This window comes from Lagopus muta, unplaced genomic scaffold (assembly GCF_023343835.1).
Source record: "Lagopus muta isolate bLagMut1 unplaced genomic scaffold, bLagMut1 primary scaffold_189, whole genome shotgun sequence".
Classification (NCBI taxonomy): domain Eukaryota; kingdom Metazoa; phylum Chordata; class Aves; order Galliformes; family Phasianidae; genus Lagopus; species Lagopus muta.
This window is the reverse complement of record NW_026040232.1, coordinates 6771-28907: the sequence shown is the minus strand read 5'-3', so window position 1 is coordinate 28907 and position 22137 is coordinate 6771. Positions and strand designations below refer to the sequence as shown.

Sequence of the window (22137 nt, the reverse complement as noted above, 5' to 3'; positions counted from 1 at the left end):
TGTGCCCCCCCCCCATTTGCTGCCTCCGTTCTTCCCCCACCCTCCCCCTGGTTTTGCTTTTCCCTTCCCAACCCCCCCGGCGCACGGAGCAGAAGCGTTGGGTTGGGAAAGCAGCAGGAGGCTGAATGTGCCTATACATATATAAATATATAGATATATATATATATATACAGCTGTGGGGGTGTGGGACGAAACAAGGAGCTCGAGGAAAGTAAATAATAAATGTCAGCTGGACACGCGATGGGGCTCAGCTGCCTTCAGCCCAATGGAGATGTGGGGCTGCAGGGTGGGAAACCTGGAGATGTGGGGCTGCAGAACAAATGGGCTGCAGTGTGGAACCTGGAGATGTGGGGCTGCAGGGTGGGAAACCCAGAGATGTGGGGTTGATGAGGTGTGGAACTCAGAGGTATGGAGCACCAAGGTGTAGAACCCAGAGATGTGGGGCTGCAGGATGTGGAACCCAGAGATGTGGGGCTGTAGGGTATGGAAGTCAGAGATGTGGGGCTGCAGGGTGGGAAACCCAGAGATGTGGGGCTGTAGGGTGGGAAACCCAGAGATGTGGGGCTGTAGGGTGGGAAACCCAGAGATGTGGGGGCTGCAGGATGTGGAACCCAGAGATATGGGGCTGTAGGGTGGGAGACCTGAAGATGTGGGGCTGCAGGATGTGGAACCTGGAGATGTGGGGTTGTAGGGTATGGAACTCAAGAGATGTGGGGCTGCAGAACAAAAGGGCTGCAGTGTGGAACCTGGAGATGTGGGGCTACAGGGTGGGAGACCTGAAGATGTGGGGCTGCAGGGTGGAACCTGGAGATGTGGGGTTGTAGGGTGGGAAACCTGAAGATGTGGGGCTGCAGAACAGATGGGCTACGAGGTATGGAACCGGGAGATGTAGGGCTGCAGAGTGGGAAACCTGAAGATGTGGGGCTGCAGGATGTGGAACCCAGAGATGTGGGGCTGCAGGAACCTGGAGATGTGGGGCTGCAGGGTAGGAAACCCAGAGACGTGGGGCTGCAGGCTGTGGGTCCCGGAGACGCGGAGCAGCAGAGCAGTTGGCCGCACGGTCGCACGCTCGCTCTGCGCCCCCACCGAGGAGCACCGAGTGGCGCCCAGCCGCCCCCCGCATCCCGCGCCGCCTCCTCCCCGCTCCCCACCGCCTTCATTCGGCCACGAGGTCGATGGTGGCGCTCACGGTCCTGGCGCTGCTCACATCCACGGCCGTCACCTCGATCTCCGCGTCCCCGAACTGCATGCTGGCCCGGATCTCCCTGCGCTCCCCGACCCCCCCCCAGCTCGGGCAGCTCCAGGCTGACGGTGCCGCATTTCCTCACCCCCCGGCTCGGTGATGAACAGCACGTCGTCCCGGGCGCAGCTGTAGATGTTGATGACGGTTCTGCGCTGCCCGGAACGCGCGGGGCAATAACTGCGCTGCACCACCTCCCCCGGCGCCACCGACTGCTCGGCGCACACGAACTTCTCGAAGACGTCGCTGCACCACCGCCGGCCGTCCTTCAGCAGCAGCTTCTCCCTCGGGTGTTTGCCTTCGATGAACTTATTGAGCACCCCGACGCCGTAGGTGAGCGGGGAGCGGCGGACGCGCAGCGCGGTGGGGTCGAGGCCGAAGAGGACGGCGCCCTTCAGGACGCTCAGCGCCGCGTCTTGCGGGATCAGCACGCGGCACGCGGTGCCCAACGCCGCCTGCACGGCGCGCTGCAGCACGGCCGACTCGGCGAAGCCGCCAACCAGGAAGAGGAATTTCACGCCCCGAACTTCGGGACGCTTCAGGAGGGCGTCTGAGGGATGGGGGGGTGGGGGTTGGGATCAGGGCTGGGGGTCCCCGTCTGTCCCCTGCATCCCATCACCTGCACCCCATCCCCCTGCATCCCATCCCATCCCCTGCATCCCATCCCATCCCATCCCATCCCATCCCCTGCATCCCATCCATCTGCATCCCATCCCATCCCCTGCATCCCATCCATCTGCACCCCCATCCCCAGCATCCCATCCCATCCCATTCCCTGCAACCCAACCCCCTGCACCCCCATCCCCCTGCATCCCATCCCATCCCTTGCATCCCATCCCATCTCCCTGCATCCCATCCCCTGCACCTCATCCCCTGCACCTCATCCCCTGCACCCCCATCACCCTGCACCCCCATCACCCTGCACCCCCTGCACCTGCATCCCATCCCCTGCATCCCATCCCCTGCATCCTATCCATCTGCATCCCATCCCATCCCATCCCATCCCATCCCCTGCATCCCATCCCCTGCATCCTATCCATCTGCATCCCATCCCATCCCATCCCATCCCATCCCCTGCATCCCATCCATCTGCACCCCCATCCCCTGCATCCTATCCATCTGCATCCCATCCCATCCCATCCCATCCCATCCCATCCCATCCCCTGCATCCCATACCATCCCATCCCCTGCACCCCATCCCCCTGCATCCCATCCCCTGCATCCCACCCCCCTGCATCCCATCCCCTGCACCCCCATCCCCTTGCATCCCATCCATCTGCACCCCCATCTCCCTGCATCCCACCTCCTGCATCCCATCCCCCTGCACCCCCTGCACCCTGCATCCCATCCCACCCCCCTGCATCCCATCTCCTGCATCCCACCCCCTGCACTGCCGTCCCCTGCACCCCCATCCCCCTGCACCCCAATCCCCCTGCACCCCATCCCATCCCCTGCACCCCCATCCCCCTGTATCCCAACCTGTCCCCTGCATCCCATCCATCTGTACCCCCATCCCCCTGCATCCCATCCCATCCCTTACATCCCATCCCATCTCCTGCATCCCATCCCCCTACATCCCATTCCTCTGCACCCCAATCCCCCTGCACCCCCATCACCCTGCATCCCATATCATCCCCTGCACCCCATCCCCCTCCGTCCCTCTCCCTTGCATCCCTGCACGCCTGTCCCCCTGCACCCCATCCCCATCTCCCGTCCCCTTGCACCCCCATCCCCCTACACCCCATTCCTCTGCATGCCAGCAACCCTGTCTCCCTGCACCCCTGCACCCCTGTCCCCCTACATCCCATCCCTCTGCATCCCTTCCCCATGCTTTCCTGTCTCCCCATCCCACCGCACCCCATCCCCCTCCACCCTCGTCCCCCTGCACCCCCATCCCCCTACACCCCATTCCTCTCCATCCCTGTCCCCTGCACCCCCCCCCGCACCACTGAGCCCCTGCATCCTGACCCCCGTCCTTCTGTCCCATCCAATTGCACCCTGCACCCCATCCCCATCTCCCTGCACCCCCATCCCACTGTACCCTGCACCCCTGCACCCCTACCCCCCATCTCTCTGCATCCTGGCAGCCCTGCCTCCCTTCACCCCTGACCCCTGCGCCCTCACCCTTGCACCCCCTTCCCCCGTTCCCCTACACCCCGTCCCCCACCCCCCTGCATCCCCATCCATCTGCCCCCCTGCGTTCCCCTGCATCCCTGCCTCCCCACACCCCCATCCCCCTGCATCCCATCCCCCTGCACCCCTGTCCCCCCATCCCCCCATCCCCACACATCCTTCCACCCCATCCCCATCCCCACAGCCCCCCATCCCTTTATTCCCCTTCCATCCCAGCACCTCCAGCCCCCTCCATCCTCACCCCCATCCCCATCCTCCGTCCCCCCCCCCCGCCCCACTCCTCCCCACGTGCCCCCATCCCTGCACATCCCTCCAGGTTGCCACCTCCACCCCCCTCCATCCCCATCCCCCCCCCTTCCACCCCCCAAACCCCCACACATCTGGGGCTGCTGGTGCCTCCCACCCTCGACCCCACACGGTGCTGGGGGGGGGGTGATGTGGGGCACGACGTGGGCACCCTACAGAGCGGCAGCAGGGGGCACCCAGACGGGGCACCACGTTGGCATCCACCTCAGCGTGGCCGTGGGGGCTCCCCCCGTATTGGGCACCCATTCCAACGCGGCTGTGGGACGCAGCCACTATGGGTGCCCACCCCGGGGGTCCCTGATGTGACAAGGGGGTTCTCCCCCCCTTTCGGGGTTCCGGGTCCCCCCCCATACCGATGTGTTGGACGATGCTGCTGACGGTGGGCTGGAACAGCTCGCACACGGCCTCTGCTGACATGCGCAGCATCCCCTGCGACGACCACTTCACCAGCTTCACGCTACGGGACGGGCAACGTCCGGGGCCGCCCTACGGACCCCAACCCCCCCCCCACGGCTCCATTCCCACCCCCCCCTTTAACGCAGGACCCTACGGACCCCAAACCCCCCCCCCCATGGCTCCATTCCCACCCCCCCTTTAACGCAGGACCCTACGGACCCCAACCCCCCCCCACGGCTCCTCTCCCACCCCCCCCTTTAACGCAGGACCCCCTCGTAGGGCCGCTCTGCTCACTCGCTCCTGCGCAGCGCCGTCTCCACGCTGTGCCCTCGGTGCCTGCGGTAGAAGTCGATGAAGGAGAAGGGCAGGGAGATGTTGACGGGGGCGCAGCGCCACGGGGCGGCCGCGCGTTTGAGAGCCTCGAAGGCGATGCTGAGATCCACCCAGGCTGCCGGGCGCTGAGCCTTAAAGCTGGCCATGAAATCCGCGCCGAAGATGCGGCACAGCAGCTGCTCGAAGGCCACGTCCACCCCCACGGCGCCGCAGGGACCCCCTGGCGATGCGGTGGGGGGGGTCAGGGGGTCCTCGGACCCATAAGGGTCCCATAAGGGTCCCCGGGGTGATGCTCGGGGCGGATGGGGCAGCAGCAGCCCTGCATCAGGCCATATTGTGTCCCCCCCCCCCCCCCATCCCCTCCGTCCTTCCCAATCCCCCAGTCCCCACCTCCCCGTGTCCCCCCATCCCCTCCATCACCCCACAATCCCTGTCTCCCCCTTTATTCCATCCCCGTCCCCTCCATAACCCCCTGTCCCCTCTATTCCCCCCCATCCCCTCCATCACCCCATAACCACCATTTCCCCTCTATGCCCCCCCTCCCCATGTCCCCCCATGATCCCCCTATTCCCTCCATCCGACCTGTCCCCTGCTACCCCCCCTGTCCCCTCTATGCCCCCCATCCCTGTGACCTCCCATATTCCCCCCATCCCCCCATAATCCCCCTGTCCCCTCCATGCCCCCCATCCCCATGCCCCCCATCTCCTCCATAACTCCCCATCCCCTCTATGCCCCCCATCCCCTCCATCACCCATAACCCCCCCGTCCCCTCTATGCCCCCCCTCCCCATGTCCCCCCATAATCTCCCTATTCCCTCCATCCCCCCTATCCCCTGCTACCCCCGTCCTCTCAATGCCCCCCAATCCCCATGTCCCCCCATCCCCTCCATCACCCCACAATCCCTGTGTCCCCTTCTATTCCATCCCCGTCCCCTCCATCACCCCATAACCCCCATTTCCCCTCTATGCCCCCCATCCCCATGTCCCCCCATAATCCCCCTATTCTCTCCATCCCCCCTGTCCCCTGCTACTCCCCCGTCCCCTCCATGCCCCCCATCCCCATGCCCCCATCTCCTCCATAACCCCTTGTCTCCTCTATTCCCCCCCATCTCCTCCATCACCCCATAACCCCCATGTCCCCTCTATGCCCCCCCTCCCCATGACCCCCATAATCCCCCTATTCTCTCCATCCCCCCTGTCCCCTGCTACTCCCCCGTCCCCTCAATGCCCCCCCTCCCCGTGTCCCCCCCGTCCCCTCCATCACCCCACAATCCCTGTGTCCCCCTCTATTCCATCCCCATCCCCTCCATCACCCCATAACCCCCCTGTCCCCTCCATGCCCCCCATCCCCATGACCCCCATCTCCTCCATCACTCCATAACACCCATTTCCCCTCTATGCCCCCCCTCCCCATGTCCCCCCATAATCCCCTATTCCCTCCATCCGCCCTATCCCCTGCTACCCCAACATGTCCCCCCATGTCCCCTCCATGCCCCCCATCCCTGTGACCCCCCATATCCCCCCCATCCCCCCATAATCCCCCTGTCCCCTCCATGCCCCCCATCCCCACGTCTCCCCATATCCCCCCATGCCCCCCCCATCCCCATACCCCCCCATACCCCCTCATATCCCCCCCCGCAGCCGCCAGTCGGCGCTCCAGTCCCGCCGTGATCCCCGCGCTGCGCTCCGCCGCCCCCGTGCGGTTCCACGCAGCGATGCTGGGGGGGTCGGGGAGGGGGGGGGACCCCGCAATGACAACCCACCCCCCCGCCCCCCCCCCATCCCGCACCCGACGCCTTGTACAGCTCCTTCAGCGTTCCCTGCGGCCGCTCGATCTGATGCACGGTCAGGTCCACGCTGCCCCCCCCGCAATCCGCCACGACGTAGCGATCCCCTGCGGGCAGCGACGGGGGCTTGGGGGGGGCGAAAGGGGGGGGGGAAAGGGGGGGGAAAAGGGGGGGGAAGGGGGGTCTCCCCCCCCATCTCTCTCTCTGTACCCCTCCATCCATCTCTCATTCAGCCCGTTTATCGGACCACGGATCCCCCCCCCCCCCCCCCCATCCTCACCCCCATAAGGAATATCGGACCCCGGCCCCCCCCCCCATCCCCATCCCCATAAGGAATATCGGACCACGGACCCCCCCCCATCCCCCCCCCCATAAGGAATATCGGACCACGGACCCCCCCCCCATCCCCCCCCCATAAGGAATATCGGACCACGGACCCCCCCCCATCCCCCCCCCATAAGGAATATCGGACCACGGACCCCCCCCCCCCCCCCATAAGGAATATCGGACCACGGACCCCCCCCCCCCCAACCCCCCCCCCCATAAGGAATATCGGACCACGGACCCCCCCCATCCTCACCCCCATAAGGAATATCATACCACGGACCCCCCCCCCCCCCTCCATCTCCCCCCCCATAAGGAATATCGGACCACGGACCCCCCCCCCCCATCCCCAACCCCATAAGGAATATCGGACCACGGACCCCCCCTCCATCCTCACCCCCATAAGGAATATCGGACCACGGACCCCCCACCATCCCCCCCCCCCATAAGGAATATCGGACCACGGACCCCCCCCCATCCCCACCCCCATAAGGAATATCGGACCACGGACCCCCCCCAACCCCCCCCCCCCCCCCGTTACCTTCTCGCAGTTCTGCCCACATCTCCCCCATCCCCGCTTCCACCACGAACGTCCTGCTGTGCCGGGAGCGCCGCAGCTGCTCTCGGGCTGCGGGACGGGATGGGGGGCGTGAGGTGGGGGGGGGCAGCGGGGTGGGACCCCCCCCACAACCCCACTGGGATCCTTCCCTGATGTCCCCCCCCCCCCCCAGCGGTAACGCAGGGCAACCGCAGAAACAGCGCTGGGGGACCCTCCGTGCGCCCCCCCCCCCCCCCAAACAGGGACACGGGGCATCGCGGTGAGCCATGGGGGGGGGGGACGGACCCAAAGGCGCCCAACCCAACGGCACCCACCCCACTGACACCCACCCCACTGACACCCACCCCACTGACACCCACCCACCCCATTGATACCCCCCCATTTCACACCCCAGTGCCACCAACCCTGTGCCACCCACACCAATGGCACCCCATTGCCACCCACCCCATTGCCACCCACTCCATTCCCACCCCAATGCCACCCACCCCATTGACACCCACCCCAAAGGCACCCAACTGACACCCACCCCACTGACACCCACCCTGTGCCATTCACCCCACTGGCACCCACCCCAAAGCCACCCACCCACCCCATTCGCACCCCACTGCCACCTACCCCATTGCCACCCACTCCATTCCCACCCCAATGCCACCCACCTCATTGACACCCACCCCAAAGGCACCCACCCAGTGCCACCCACCCCACTGACACCCACCCCATTGATACCCACCCCATTTCACACCCCATTGCCACCCACCCTGTGCCACCCACACCAATGGCACCCCATTGACACCCACTCCATTCGCATCCCAATGCCACCCACCCCATTGACACCCACCCCAAAGGCACCCAACTGACACCCACCCCATTGACACCCACCCTGTGCCATTCATCCCACTGGCACCCACCCCAATGCCACCCACCCACCCCATTCCCATCCCACTGCCACCCACCCTGTGCCACCCACTCCATTCACACCCCAATGCCACCCACCTCATTGACACCCACCCCACTGACAGCCACCCAGTGCCACCCATCCCAATGGCACCCAACTGACACCCACCCCACTGACACCCACTCCATTCACACCCCAGTGCCACCCACCCTGTGCTGTTCAATGTGCCCCCCACGGCACCCACCCCTTTCACACCCACCCCATTGCCACCCACCCCACTGACACCCACCCACCCCATTGATACCCACCCTATTTGCACCCCAATGCCACCCACCTCATTGACACCCACCCCAAAGGCACCCAACTGATACCTACCCCATTAACACCCACCCAGTGCCACTCACCCCAATGCCACCCACCCCACTGACACCCACCCCATTTGCACCCCACTGCCACCCACCCAGTGCCACCCACCCCAATGACTCACATCCCATTGACACCCACCCCACTGACACCCACTCCATTCACACCCCAATGCCACCCACCCTGTGCTGTTCAATGTGCCCCCAATGGCACCCACCCCTTTCACACCCACCCCATTGCCACCCACCCCAGTGGCACCCCAATGGCACCCACCCAGTGCCACCCACCCCAGTGCCACTCACCCTGTGCCACCCACACCAATGGCACCCCATTGCCACCCACTCCATTCCCACCCCAGTGCCACCCACCCCACTGACACCAACCCCATTGATACCCACCCCATTTCACTCCCCAATGCCACCCATCCTGTGCCACCCGCCCCAATGGCACCCAACTGACACCCACCCAATGCCACCCACTCTGTGCCACCCGCCCCACTGACACCCGCCCCATTGCCACCCACTCCATTCCCACCCCAATGCCATCCACCTCGTTGACACCCACCCCAAAGTCTCCCACCCAGTGACACCCCACCCCACTGACACCCACCCACCCCAATGCCACCCACCCCACTGACACCCACCCCATTTGCACCCCACTGCCACCCACCCAGTGCCACCCACCCCAATGACTCACATCCCATTGACACCCACCCCACTGACACCCACTCCATTCACACCCCAATGCCACCCACCCTGTGCTGTTCAATGTGCCCCCAATGGCACCCACCCCTTTCACACCCCACCCCATTGCCACCCACCCCAGTGGCACCCCAATGGCACCCACCCAGTGCCACCCACCCCAGTGCCACTCACCCTGTGCCACCCACACCAATGGCACCCCATTGCCACCCACTCCATTCCCACCCCAGTGCCACCCACCCCACTGACACCAACCCCATTGATACCCCCCCATTTCACACCCCAATGCCACCCATCCTGTGCCACCCGCCCCAATGGCACCCAACTGACACCCACCCAATGCCACCCACTCTGTGCCACCCGCCCCACTGACACCCACCCCACTGCCACCCCCCCATTGCCACCCACTCCATTCCCACCCCAATGCCACCCACCCAGTGCCACTCACCCCAATGAATCACATCCCATTGACAACCACCCTGTGCCACCACCCAGTGCCACGCACCCCATTGACACCCACCCCATTGACACCCACCCCATTCACCCCCCCACTGCCACCCACCCCAATGGCACCCCATTGCCACCCACCCCATTCCCACCCCAATGCCACCCACTCCATTGACACCCACCCCATAGTCTCCCACCCATTACCACCCACCCCAATGCCACCCACCCCATTCACACCCCACTGACACCCACCCCGTCCCCCCCCACCCCGCAGCGCCCCCCGCTGCCACCCACCCCTCCTGAAGCTGCCCTCGATGGCGCCGTCCCCCCCCGCCCCGTTGTTTGGGGCCGTGCAGCCCAGCTCCAGCACTTGGTGCAGCCGCAGCTTCCTGCAGTAGATGGAGGCGGCTTCGGGCTCCAGAGCGATCAGCAGCTGCTCGGGGTGCTCGGGGGGCACCAAGCCGGCCTGGGGGGGGGAGGGGGGGGGGGCAGGGGGTCACGGTGGGCACTGGCTGCTCTGTGTGCCCCCATTGAGCTGCGCTGCCCGAAGTCATGGCTGTGTGCCCACCGGAGGGCTCTTAGCCTGTGCCACCCCATCCCACCCCATCCCACCCCATCCCATCCCATCCCCTCCCCTCCCCTCCCCTCCCCTCCCATCCCATCCCATCCCCTCCCCTCCCCTCCCCTCCCATCCCCTCCCCTCCCCTCCCCTCCCATCCCCTCCCCTCCCCTCCCACCCCATCCCATCCCATCCCATCCCACCCCATCCCATCCCATCCCATCCCACCCCATCCCATCCCATCCCATCCCACCCCATCCCACCCCATCCCATCCCATCCCATCCCACCCCATCCCATCCCACCCCACCCCATCCCATCCCATCCCATCCCACCCCATCCCATCCCATCCCATCCCCTCCCATCCCCTCCCCTCCCCTCCCACCCCATCCCATCCCATCCCACCCCATCCCATCCCACCCCACCCCATCCCATCCCACCCCATCCCATCCCATCCCATCCCATCCCATCCCCTCCATCCCACCCCATCCCACCCCACCCCATCCCATCCCATCCCATCCCATCCCATCCCATCCCATCCCATCCCATCCCCTCCCATCCCACCCCATCCCATCCCATCCCATCCCACCCCATCCCACCCCACCCCATCCCATCCCACCCCATCCCATCCCATCCCATCCCCTCCCATCCCACCCCATCCCATCCCATCCCCTCCATCCCACCCCATCCCACCCCATCCCACCCCACCCCATCCCATCCCACCCCATCCCACCCCATCCCATCCCATCCCATCCCATCCCATCCCACCCCATCCCATCCCCTCCATCCCATCCCATCCCATCCCATCCCCTCCATCCCATCCCATCCCATCCCACCCCATCCCATCCCACCCCATCCCATCCCCTCCATCCCATCCCATCCCATCCCATCCCCTCCATCCCATCCCATCCCATCCCATCCCATCCCATCCCATCCCATCCCATCCCATCCCATCCCCTCCATCCCATCCCATCCCATCCCATCCCATCCCATCCCATCCCATCCCATCCCATCCCATCCCATCCCCTCCATCCCATCCCATCCCATCCCATCCCATCCCACCCCATCCCATCCCATCCCATTTCCCCCCCCCTCACCCTATACGCCGCCTCCCTCATCAGCATCTTTGCTGGCTGTTTCCACACCGCAGGCACGGTCAGCACCCAGCGGATGGCGCCGCTCTCCGGCAGCTCCGGGCTCTGCTCCCTCAGCTCCTGCAGTGCAGTGGGGCCGGCTGGGACCCCCGGCGCCCCCCCCACCCCCCCAATTTTGTTGCCCCCCCCCCTTTGTGCCGTTCCAACCTGCACGGCGCGCTGTCGGAAGAAGCGCAGCGCATGGGCGAACACCTCGAGCGCCGCCACCTTCCTGCCGTTGGCGGCTTCCAGCTCCGTCCTCACGCTCACGTCCTGCAGGGGCGCCAAGTGCCGCCGTGCCCCCACCCCAAAAGCTGCCGTTCTCCCCCCCCCGCCGATGCCCGCCCCAAAAGCCGCTCTGCCCCCCACCGCACGCAGCCGCCCCCGTCCCGTAGTCCCGCAGCTGCTCCCGAATGTCTCGGGCGCGGTGACCCCGCTTGGCCCCACAGCTCCGTGCCCCCAACCCAGCACAGTGCCCCCATATCTGTGGTCCCCAGGTTGGTGCCCCTCATCTCTGTGCCCCCAGGTCTGTGCCCCCCACCTTGGTTCCCCCCGTATTTGTACCCCTGTATCTGTGTCCCCATGTTTGTGCATCCCCATCCCATCCCCTCCCATCCCATCCGAGTTCAATGCCATCCCATCCCATCTCCTTCCATCCCATCCCATCTCCTTCCATTCCACCCCATCCCCATCCCATCCCATCCCATCCCATCCCATCCCATCCCATCCCATCCCATCCCATCCCATCCATCCCATCCCATCCCACCCCATCCCCATCCCATCCCATCCCATCCCACCCCATCCCATCCCACCCCATCCCATCCCATCCCATCCCATCCCATCCCATCCCATCCCACCCCATCCCCCCCATATCAGTGCCCCCCACCTCTGTGCCCTCCAGCTCAGTGCCCCCCATATCTGTGCCCCCCAGGGTGCTTCTCCCCATATTTGTGCCCCCATATCTGTGCCCCCCCGGCTCAATTCCCCCCAGGTTGGTTCCCCCCATCCCTGTGCCCCCATGTTTATGACCCCCCATATCAGTGCCCCCCCGTATCTGTGTCCCCCTGGTCGGTTCTCCCCATAGTTGTGCCCCCATATCTGTGCCCCCAGCTCAGTTCCCCTCAGCTTGGTTCTCCCCATCTCTGTGCCCCCCACCTCTGTGCCCCCCAGGTTGATTTTTCCCATGTTTGTGCCCCCACATCTGTGCCCCATATCTGTGCCCCCCAGCTTGGTTCTCCATAGCTCAGTGCCCCCCACATCTGTGCCCCCCAGGCTGGTTCTTCCCATGTCTGTGCCCCCATATCTGCACCCCCATATCTGTGCCCCCCAGCTCGGTTCTCCATAGCTCAGTGCCCCCCATATCTGTGCCCCCCAGGGTGCTTCTCCCCATAGTTGTGCCCCCATATCTGTGCCCCCATATCTGTGCCCCCCAGCTCGGTTCTCCATAGCTCAGTGCCCCCCAGCTCAGCATCCCCCATCTGTCCCCCCCCACCTCGCTTCTTCCCCACTCCATGCTCCCCAGCTCGGTTCTCCCCATCTCTGTGCCCCCCCCGTCTGCACCCCGCACCTCTGCACCCCCCGCTTTTCTCCCTCCCCGATTTCCTGCCCCCTTTCCCCTCTCTCACGCTGCTGCCGTGGATCTTCATCTTGAACTTCTCGAAGTAGAGCCACTGCTGCGCCTCCTCGGGCTGCAGGCGATGGAAGGCATCGCGCGCGGCGTAACCGAAGCTGTGGAAGGCGCCGCTGGGGGTGAGCAGCAGGCAGCTGGGGGTCTTCTGGTCCGCCACCCCTGGGTCCCCGCCTTCCCACTTCCTGCAGTTGGGAACGGGGGGTGCTGAGCTGCTGTGGGACACGGCGAGGCACGGGGCAGCACGGCACGGCATTGCATGGAACTGCATGGAACTGCACGGCATGGAACTGCATGGAACTGCATGGAACTGCATGGAACTGCATGGAACTGCATGGAACTGCACGGCATGGAACTGCACTATGTGGCACAGCACTGCATGGCACTGCACGGAACTGCACTATGTGGCACTGCATGGCACTGCACTGCATGGCACAGCATTGCATGGCACAGCACTGCATGGCACAGCACTGCATGGCACTGCACTGCATGGCACAGCATTGCATGGCACAGCACTGCGTGGCACTGCACTGCATGGCACAGCACTGCATTGCACGGCACAGCATTGCATGGCACAGCATTGCATGGCACGGCACTGCATTGAATGGCATTGCACACTGCAACACAGCACAGCACTGCATGGCACAGTGTGGCACATGGAGGCCCGTGGTGGCATATGAAAGCACACGGTGGCCCATGGTGACACATGGAAGTACATGGTGGCACATTAAGACCCATGGAGACCCATGGAGGCACATGGTGGCACATGGTGACACATGGAGGTACATGGTGGCATGGTGGCCCATGGTGACCCATGGGGGCATATGATGGCACATGGTGGCACACAGAGGCATATGGTGGCACATGGTGGTACATGGTGACATGTGGTAGCACATGGTGGCACATGGTGGCACGCAGAGGCACATGGTGGCACATGAAGGCACATGGTGACACTTGATGACACACGGTGACACATGGTGGCACACGGAGGCACATGGTGACATATGGAGGCACATGGTGGCACACAGAGGCACAAGGTGGCACATGGTGGCACACAGAGGCACAAGGTGGCACATGGTGGCACACGGAGGCATACAGAAGCACATGATGACACACGGTGGCACACGGTGACACACGGAGGCACACAGAGGCACATGATGACACTTGGTGACACACGGAGGCACACGGAGGCACATGGTGGTACATGGTGACACACAGTGACACACGGTGGCACATGGAGGCACTTGATGGCACACGATGACACTTGATGACACACGGAGGCACACGGTGACACACGGTGACACACGGAGGCACACGGAGGCACACAGAAACACATGATGACACATGATGACACACGGTGACACACGGTGACACACGGTGACACACAGTGGCACACGGTGGCACACAGAAGCACATGGTGGTACATGGTGACACACGGTGACACACAGAAGCACATGATGACACTTGATGACACACGGAGGCACACGGTGACACACAGAGGCACATGGTGACACACGGAGGCACATGATGACACACAGAAGCACATGATGACACTTGATGACACACGATGACACACGATGACACTCGATGACACACGGTGACACACGGAGGCACACGGAGGCACACGATGACACACGGTGACACACGGTGACACCCGGTGACACCCGAGGGCCCCGCGGCGTTACCTCATGACGTGGATGGCCTCGGGGTCGCAGCAGAAGCCGAAGCCGTAGCCGCTGGCCGTGGTGCCGAAGTCGATGGCCACCACCGCAGCCCAGGCGGGGGCCGCGCGCGCGTCGCTCCTCTGCCGCGGGGATGGGGGCGGCGCTGGGGGGCGCGGGCGCAACCCCCCCTTGTGCCCCCCGTGTCCCCTCGGGTCCCCCCGTGCCACAGGGCCGCTGCCGCCCCGCATCCCAACCCCAATGGCCGCGAGATTGAGGTCACCCCACGTCCATCGGCCGCTGTTCCCCCGGGTCCCTCTGTCCTGCTGTCCCCGTGTCCCCGTGTCCCTCCGTCCACATCCCTGTCTCCATGACCCTGTGTCCTTGTGCCCCCCTGTCCCCCTGGCCCTGTGTTCCCCTGTCCCTGTGTCCCCATGTCCTTTGTGTCCACATATCCCCATGCCCCCCTGTCCCCGTGTCCATGTCCCCCCATGTCCCCTCTCCCCATGCCCCCCTGTCCTTATGTCCCTGTGTCCCCATGTCCCCCCATGTCCCCATATCCCCATGTCCTTGTGTCTCCATGTCCTCGTATCCCCATGTCCCCCCATGTCCCCTGTCTCCATGTCCCTGTGTCCCCATGTCCTTATGTCCCTGTGTCCCCATGTCCTTGTATCCCCATGTCCCCCCATGTCTCCTGTCCCCACGCCCCCCTGTCCCCATGCCCCCCATCCCCATGTCCTTACATCCCAAGTCCCCCCATGTCCCCTGTCTCCATGTCCCTTTGACCCCAAGTGTTTGTGTCCACCCTGTCCCCATGCCCTCCTGTCCCCATGTCCTTGTGTCCCCATGTCCCCCCATGCCCCCCTGTCCCCATGTGTTTGCATCCCCATGTCCCCCCATGTCCCCTGTCCCCATGTCCCTGTGTCCCCATGTGTTTGTGTCCCCCTGTCCCCATGTGTTTGTGTCCCAAGTCCCCCCATGTCCCCTGTCCCCATGTCCCTTTGTCCCCATGTTTTCATGGCCACCCTGTCCCCACACCCCCCTGTCCCCATGTCCCCCCATGTCCCCCCATGTCCCCTGTCTCCATGTCCCTGTGTCCCCATGTCTCTGTGTCCCCCTGTCCCCATGTCCCCCCTGTCCCCATGTCCTTGTATCCCCATGTCCCCCCATGTCCCCATGTCCCTGTGTCCCCATGTGTTTGTGTCCCCCTGTCCCCATGTCCTTGCGTCCCAAGTCCCCCCATGTCCCCTGTCCCCATGTCCCTTTGTCCCCATGTGTTTGTATCCACCCTGTCCCCATGCCCCCCTGTCCCCATGTCCTTGTCCCCCCATGTCCCCCCCTGTCCCCATGCCCCCATGTCCCCATGTCCTTGTATCTCCATGTCCCCCCATGTCCCCTGTCCCCATGTGTTTGTGTCCCCATATCCCCATGCCCTCCTGTCCCCATGTCCCCCCCATGTCCCCACATCCCCCTGTCCCCATGTCCGTGTGTCCCCATGCCCCCCTGTCCCCCTGTCCCCATGTCCCCCCATGTCCCCACCCCTCCGTTCCCTCACCGGTGACTGGGAAGGCGTCAGCGGGGCGATGCTGCACCAGTCGTGCGTCGCCCCCGGAGAGCCGGGGGGGGTCGGTGTGGGGCAGCGCTCCCCGTTGGCACCTGGAGACGCAGCACAGCCACCCCCCTGCGGACCCCCCCTCGTCCCGCCCCCATCCCGGACCTCCCGATCTCCCTGCCGTGGGTCGGGGATGCGGCGCTCCCCTCTGGGGGGGTCCCGCGCCCTTCCATGGGGGGGGGGGGGGGGGGGGGGGCGGTGCGGCTCCCCGATGCGGCCCCCGACCCCGCACCCCCTCCTGGCCCGGAGCTCCGATCAGCGCCGGGCTTCATTTATCACCCGCGCCGAGCGACGGACGGACGGGGGGCCGCGACCCCCCCCCCCGAATTCCCCCGAGCGCAGCGCTCCGGGATCCCAAACGCAGTGACCGCGGGATTAGGGGGATTTCTCCGCCCCCCCCCCCCCCCCCGGCCCTATAAGTGCCTTTCCCTGTATCCGTGTCTGCGGCATGAATATTTGATCCCTGCCAAAAGGGATGGGGGGGGGATAGGGGGGGATGGGGGGGGGTTCGGCGGGGGCCGGGGGGGCCTCTTTGGGGTGGGCTGCGGGGGGGTCTTCGCAGCGCAGCGCCCCAAAGGCGCCCTGGAGGCGCAGAGCGATGCTCCGAGGTGGGGGGAGGAGATGAGGACGGGGGGGGGGGGCGGACGCGTTGTGTGGGGCGCGGGGGCCGCGGGGGTTGGGGGCGGCAGGGGGGGGGGGGGCCGAGCGCTGTGGGGCCGCTGGCGGAGCGGCGTCGGGTTTCGCGGCCGCAGCTGGTTCTGGTTATGGGGCGCGGGGGAGAGCGGCTCATTAGGGGTGCGGGGGGGGCTCCGAGCGTCAGCAGCCGACTGGACGGGGAGGGGAGGAGAGGGGGGGGGGTTGGGGAAGGGGGAAGCGACCCCCCCCCCTGCCCGCGCCGCTGCCTTACCGCCACCGAGGCCCCGCACGTCGGGCTCCAACAGCGTCGCCATCGCCGCCACCTGCGGGATTGGCCGGGCGGGGGGGGGGGGGGGGGGAAACACGGCTGTCACCGGGGGGAGCCGGACTCATCCCTCCCTCCCCCCCCCCCCCCTCAAAAAGCCATTGGGAACCCGCAGGAGCGGGGACGGCGGTGGGGTGCAATGGGGCGCGGGGCTGGCCGTGACCTCAATGCCACCCCACCAACGTTGTCCCCCTCCGAGGGAGGGAAGCGCGTTTCTTGGGGCCGGGAGTTGTGTGCGCCATCTGCAGCCACGGCTGGGGGGGGTGGGGAGGGGTAGGGGGAGCTGGAGAGGGGGGGGGGTCCCTATGGGGCCATGGAGGGGCTGCCTGTGTACCCCCTCCTCTGTCCCCACCGCGGTGCCCCCATAACGCTGCTCACACCCCATGGGCGCACCGACCCTTCTCCTCACCCCCCCCCCCCCCAGGACGCAGAGTTGAAGCCCCGCATCCCGCCGCCCCCCCGGTGGCCGTGGGACCCCCCAGCTCCCCTCGCCCTGCAGCCGAGGCTTCGCAGCGCCTTCTGCCATTTCCTTTTCTGCAGCAACTCGGGGAAATGGGGAGAGGAAACGCGGTGGGGAAGCAGCGGGGCCGGGGCTGCGCGCACGGGGTTGCGGCGCGGGGACAGCGGGGCGGTTCGCCTTGGGGTCCCCGCGGGGGTCTTAGGGCCGCTGTGGGGTCGGCGGGGGGGGGGGGGGGGGGCTGAATTCCCCGCCGTGGGCTTTGTGGGGTCCCCCGTCCCACTGTCACCGCTGGGACGCCCCCTGGCCCTCAGCTCTGCACGCCGCCACCGCGCAGCGCCACCGGGTCCCACCTCTGAGCCCCCTCCGTGCCCCCCCCCCCCCCAGTCGGCCCCCTCCGCACTGCCCGTCCCCCGCGCCTGGCAGCGCCGTCCCCGCACTGACGGCAGGGCCGTGGTGGCTGCGGGGCGCGCAGAGCAGCGATCCCCACTCCCACCCGCGTCCCCCCTCCCCAGACCCCCGCGGCTCCGGCTCGGAGACAAACCCACCTTCCTCACGTCCCACCCGCGCCCCCGAGCCGTGACGCCCCCCAACCCCCCCCCCCCGTGCCACCCCCCCCCCGTCCCGTCACCCCCACAGCCCTCACCCACCTCTATGCTGGGGGTCCCCGGGCGCAGCCGCCACTCAGCGCTGCCCTCCTCCTGCAGCCCCGCGCCCGCCGCCCCGCTCTGCCTCCCCCCGCGCCCCTCTCCCTCCCGGCCCCCCCGGCAGCGCTTCAAATTGCAATTCCAGCTGCAGATGTGGGAGCGGAGAGGAGGCAGGGCCGGGCCGGGACGGGACGGAAACCTCCGCTCGGCCTCCCCACGCTGGGTGGGAGCGCGGCATGCCGTGCAGCGGGGGCACCCGCAGTCCTCCGCCCCCCCCCTCCAAGGCTCTTCTTGCAGCTTTTCCCGCAGGAAAAAGCCCCTTCTGCGCTCCGACCCCCCGGCCCCACCGGCAGAGCCGAAATGCACCGACACAGCCCCCAAACGGAGACCCCAGCCTGCGCTGGATGTCGCCGTGCTCTGTGCCGCCCTCGGGCACCGCGTTCTCTCCGCTCATTTGGGCACAGTGTGGCTCTGGGGTCCTCGAGGGGCTGCCCAGCGTGTCCCCAAGTGCGACACGGGGCTGCTCACGGGGTGCACGTGGCACAGACCTCGTGCTGCTCACATGGCAAATCCTCGTGCTGCTCACAGGGTGCTCATGGCACACAGTTTGCACTGCTCACAGGGTGCTCATGGCACACACTTTGTGTTGCTCGTGGAGCACACGTGGCTCAGGGCTTGTGCTGATCATGGGGTGCATGTGGTGCGCACACTGCTGCTCACACAGTGCTCATGGCACGGCCCTCGTGCTGCTCATGGGGTACACAAGGCACAATCCTCGTGCTGCTCATGGGGTGCTCATGGCACACAGTTTGTGTTGCTCATGGAGCACACGTGGCTCAGGTCTTGTGCTGATTATGGGGTGCATGTGGCACACACACTGTGCTGCTCACTGGGTGCATGTGGCACAATCCTCGTGCTGCTCACAGGGTGCTCATGGCACACAGTTTGTGCTGCACCTTGGGTGCACGTGGCATCCTTCTTGTGCTGCTCATCGGGTGCACGTGGCACAGACCTTGTGCTGCTCACAGGGCACACATGGCACACACTTTGTGTTGCTTGTGGAGCACACGTGGCTCAGGTCTTGTGCTGATCATGGGGTGCATGTGGTGCACACACTGTGCTGCTCACACAGTGCTCATGGCACGGCCCTGCTGCTGCTCATTGGGTGCATGTGGCACAATCCTCGTGTTACTCATGGGGTGCATGTGGCTCAGGTCTTGTGCTGACTGTGGGGGTGCATGTGGCATGTGCCTCGTGCTGCACCTTGGGTGCACATGGCATCCTTCTGGTGCTGCTCATTGGGTGCACGTGGCACAGACCTCGTGCTGCTCACATGGCAAATCCTCGTGCTACTCCCAGGGCACACATGGCTCATACTTTGTGCTGCTCATGGAGCGCACGTGGCTCAGGTCTTGTGCTGATCGTGGGGTGCATGTGGCACACACACTGTGCTGCTCACAGGGCACACGTGGCACACACTTTGTGCTGCACCTTGGGTGTACCTAGATCCTTCTTGTGCCGCTCATTGGGTGCACGTAGCACAGTCCTCGTGTTGCTCACGTGGCACAGACCTTGTGCTGCTCATGGGATGCATGTGGAAGAGGTCTTGTGCTGTTCATGGGGTACACGAGCCACAATCCTCATGCTGCTCACAGGGTGCACGTGGAAGAGGTCTTGTGCTGCACCTTGGGTGCACGTGGCATCCTTCTTGTGCCGCTCACAGGGTGCACGTGGCACAGTCCTTGTGCTGCTCACAGGATGCATGTGGAAGAGGTCTTGTGCTGCTCATTGGGTACACGAGGCACAGTTCTCGTGTTTGCTCACAGGGCGCTCATGGCACACAGTTTGTGTTGCTCACAGGGTGCACATGGCTCAGGTCTTGTGCTGACCGTGGGGTGCATGTGGCACACACACTGTGCTGCTCACAGGGCACACGTGGCACACGCTTTGTGCTGCACCTTGGGTGCACCTCGTGTTCCCCATGTGGCACACACCATGTGCTGCTCCTGGGCTGCTCTTGGCACAGCCCTCATGCTGCTGCCATGGCACAAACCTCGTGCTGCTCATGGGGTGCTCATGGCACGCACCTCGTGCTGCTCCCAGGCATCCTGTGGCACACACGTGCTGCTCAGTGGGCTCCCATTTGCACCCACACTCCTGCTGCTGCTCATTGGGCGCACGGTGCGCACATGGCACAGTTGCTGTTCTGCTCACACAGTGCTCATGGCACGGCCCTGCTGCTGCACGCTGGGTGCTCGCGGCGCACTCCTCGTGCTGCTCACGGGCTGCACGTGGCACATGCGTACAAAGCTGCTCACCCGGCAGCTCCTCGTGCTGCTCGCTGGGCGCCCATCGCACGCTCCAGCCGTCCTGCCGCTCGGTGCAGCGCTGCACGCACCCCCCCGTGCTGCACGGCGCGCACGTTGCCCCCATTTCTTGCACCCAAAGCAGCGCCCTGCTGCTGGTGCGCGGCCGTGGCCCCGTAGCATCGCGCTCTCGGCTCCCCACAGCCATCGGGAGGGGAAGAGAAGGGCGGAGGGTGACTCCCGTCCGCGCTTCCCCGGCGCTGTGGCGGCGCTTTCCGGCCATTGAGGCGGGCGCAGGAAGCGCAGGAGAGGCGCGGCGCGGTCCCCACTCGGGGCGGAGGGGGGGGGGGACCCCAAATGGGGCGCTGCCCCCCAAACCCGGACGGACGGCGCCTCTCCTTTCCCACCCCCCTGAGAGCTTCGCACGGGAACGGCGGGGGCGATGGAAAGCAGCGGAACGGAGGGCGCCATCCGCGCTCACGGCGCACGTGGTGGGGGCGGGCGGGCGGCCAGAGCCGCGTCTCGTCGTGCCCGTCGGTGGGGAACGGGGACGGGGCTCCACAGCCGTGGGATCGCCGTGCCGATCCGCTGGGACGCAGCTGGGCAGCCCGGAACCCTGCGGCTTCGCGGCCCCCGTGCGGCTCCTGTGAGCGCAGAGCTGAGGTGCAGCTCCGTGCAGCACCGAGAGCAGCGCGCCCTTCTCCTGCAGCGCGCACTCGCACCCGTGCACACACGTGCAGCGCCTGCCAGAGGACAGATGTGTGCGTGCTTGCAGCCATGCAGACGTGCAGACACGTGTGCACAGCCGTGCATGCACACACAGCCGTGCAGAGCCGTGCAGAGCCATGCACACACAGCCGTGCAGAGCCATGCAGTCACTCACAGCCATGCACACGCACACACAAGGCCATGCAGACACACAGCCATGCACAGCCCTACACAGCCAGGCACACACAGCCCTGTAGAGCCATGCTCACACACACAGGCGTGCAGAGCTGTGCACACGCAGCCATGCAGAGCCATGCAAACAGCCCTGCACTCCCACCAATGCACACACAGCCATGCACAGCCATGCAGAGCCATGCACACAGCCATGCACACCCATACCTGCAGAGCCCTGCACACACAGCCATGCACTCCCAGCCCTACACACAACCATGCAGAGCCATGCACCCAGCCCTGCACAGCCCTGCACTCCCACCCATGCACACACAGCCCTGCAGAGCCATGCACACACAGCCATGCACACAGCCCTGCACTCCCAGCCCTGCAGAGCCCTGCAGAGCCCCTGCAGAGCCATGCACACAACCATGCAGAGCCATGCAACCAGCCCTGCACAGCCCTGCACACAGCCCTGCACTCCCAGCCCTGCACACACAGCCCTGCACAGCCATGCAGAGCCAGGCACACAGCCGTGCATTCCCAGCCATGCACACAGCCCTGCAGAGCCATGCACACACAGCTGTGCACTCCCAGTCATGCACATCCAGCCCTGCAGAGCCATGCAGAGCCATGCACACAGCCATGCACACACAGCCCTGCACAGCCCTGCACTCCCAGCCCAGTACAGCCCTGCACTCCCACCCATGCACTCCCAGCCCTGCACACAGCCATGCACACAGCCATGCACAGCCCTGCACTCCCACCCATGCACACAGCCCTGCAGAGCCATGCACACACAGCCCTGCACTCC

General features: G+C 65.7%; 2 protein-coding genes across 2 annotated transcripts; one reads left to right on the top strand and one right to left on the bottom strand.

The window, feature by feature from the left end:
- Positions 1-141: 141 nt before the first annotated feature.
- On the bottom strand, positions 142-18242 carry HSPA12B (heat shock protein family A (Hsp70) member 12B). Its single transcript, XM_048933003.1, is given in 15 exon segments — positions 142-1280; positions 1282-1331; positions 1333-1790; positions 4033-4136; positions 4370-4628; positions 6197-6301; positions 7060-7146; positions 9778-9949; positions 11138-11254; positions 11342-11446; positions 12799-12985; positions 14486-14604; positions 16017-16117; positions 16981-17032; positions 18142-18242. Coding segments are annotated over 14 exon segments (2031 nt in total). The 5' UTR covers positions 17024-17032; positions 18142-18242; the 3' UTR covers positions 142-1156.
- Positions 18243-18374: 132 nt separating this feature from the next.
- LOC125687750 (uncharacterized) lies at positions 18375-20076 on the top strand. Its single transcript, XM_048933004.1, has 2 exons — positions 18375-19352; positions 20015-20076. The coding sequence occupies exons 1-2, from the start codon at positions 18375-18377 to the stop codon at positions 20024-20026; spliced, it is 990 nt and encodes a 329-aa protein (XP_048788961.1). The 3' UTR covers positions 20027-20076.
- Positions 20077-22137: the final 2061 nt, after the last annotated feature.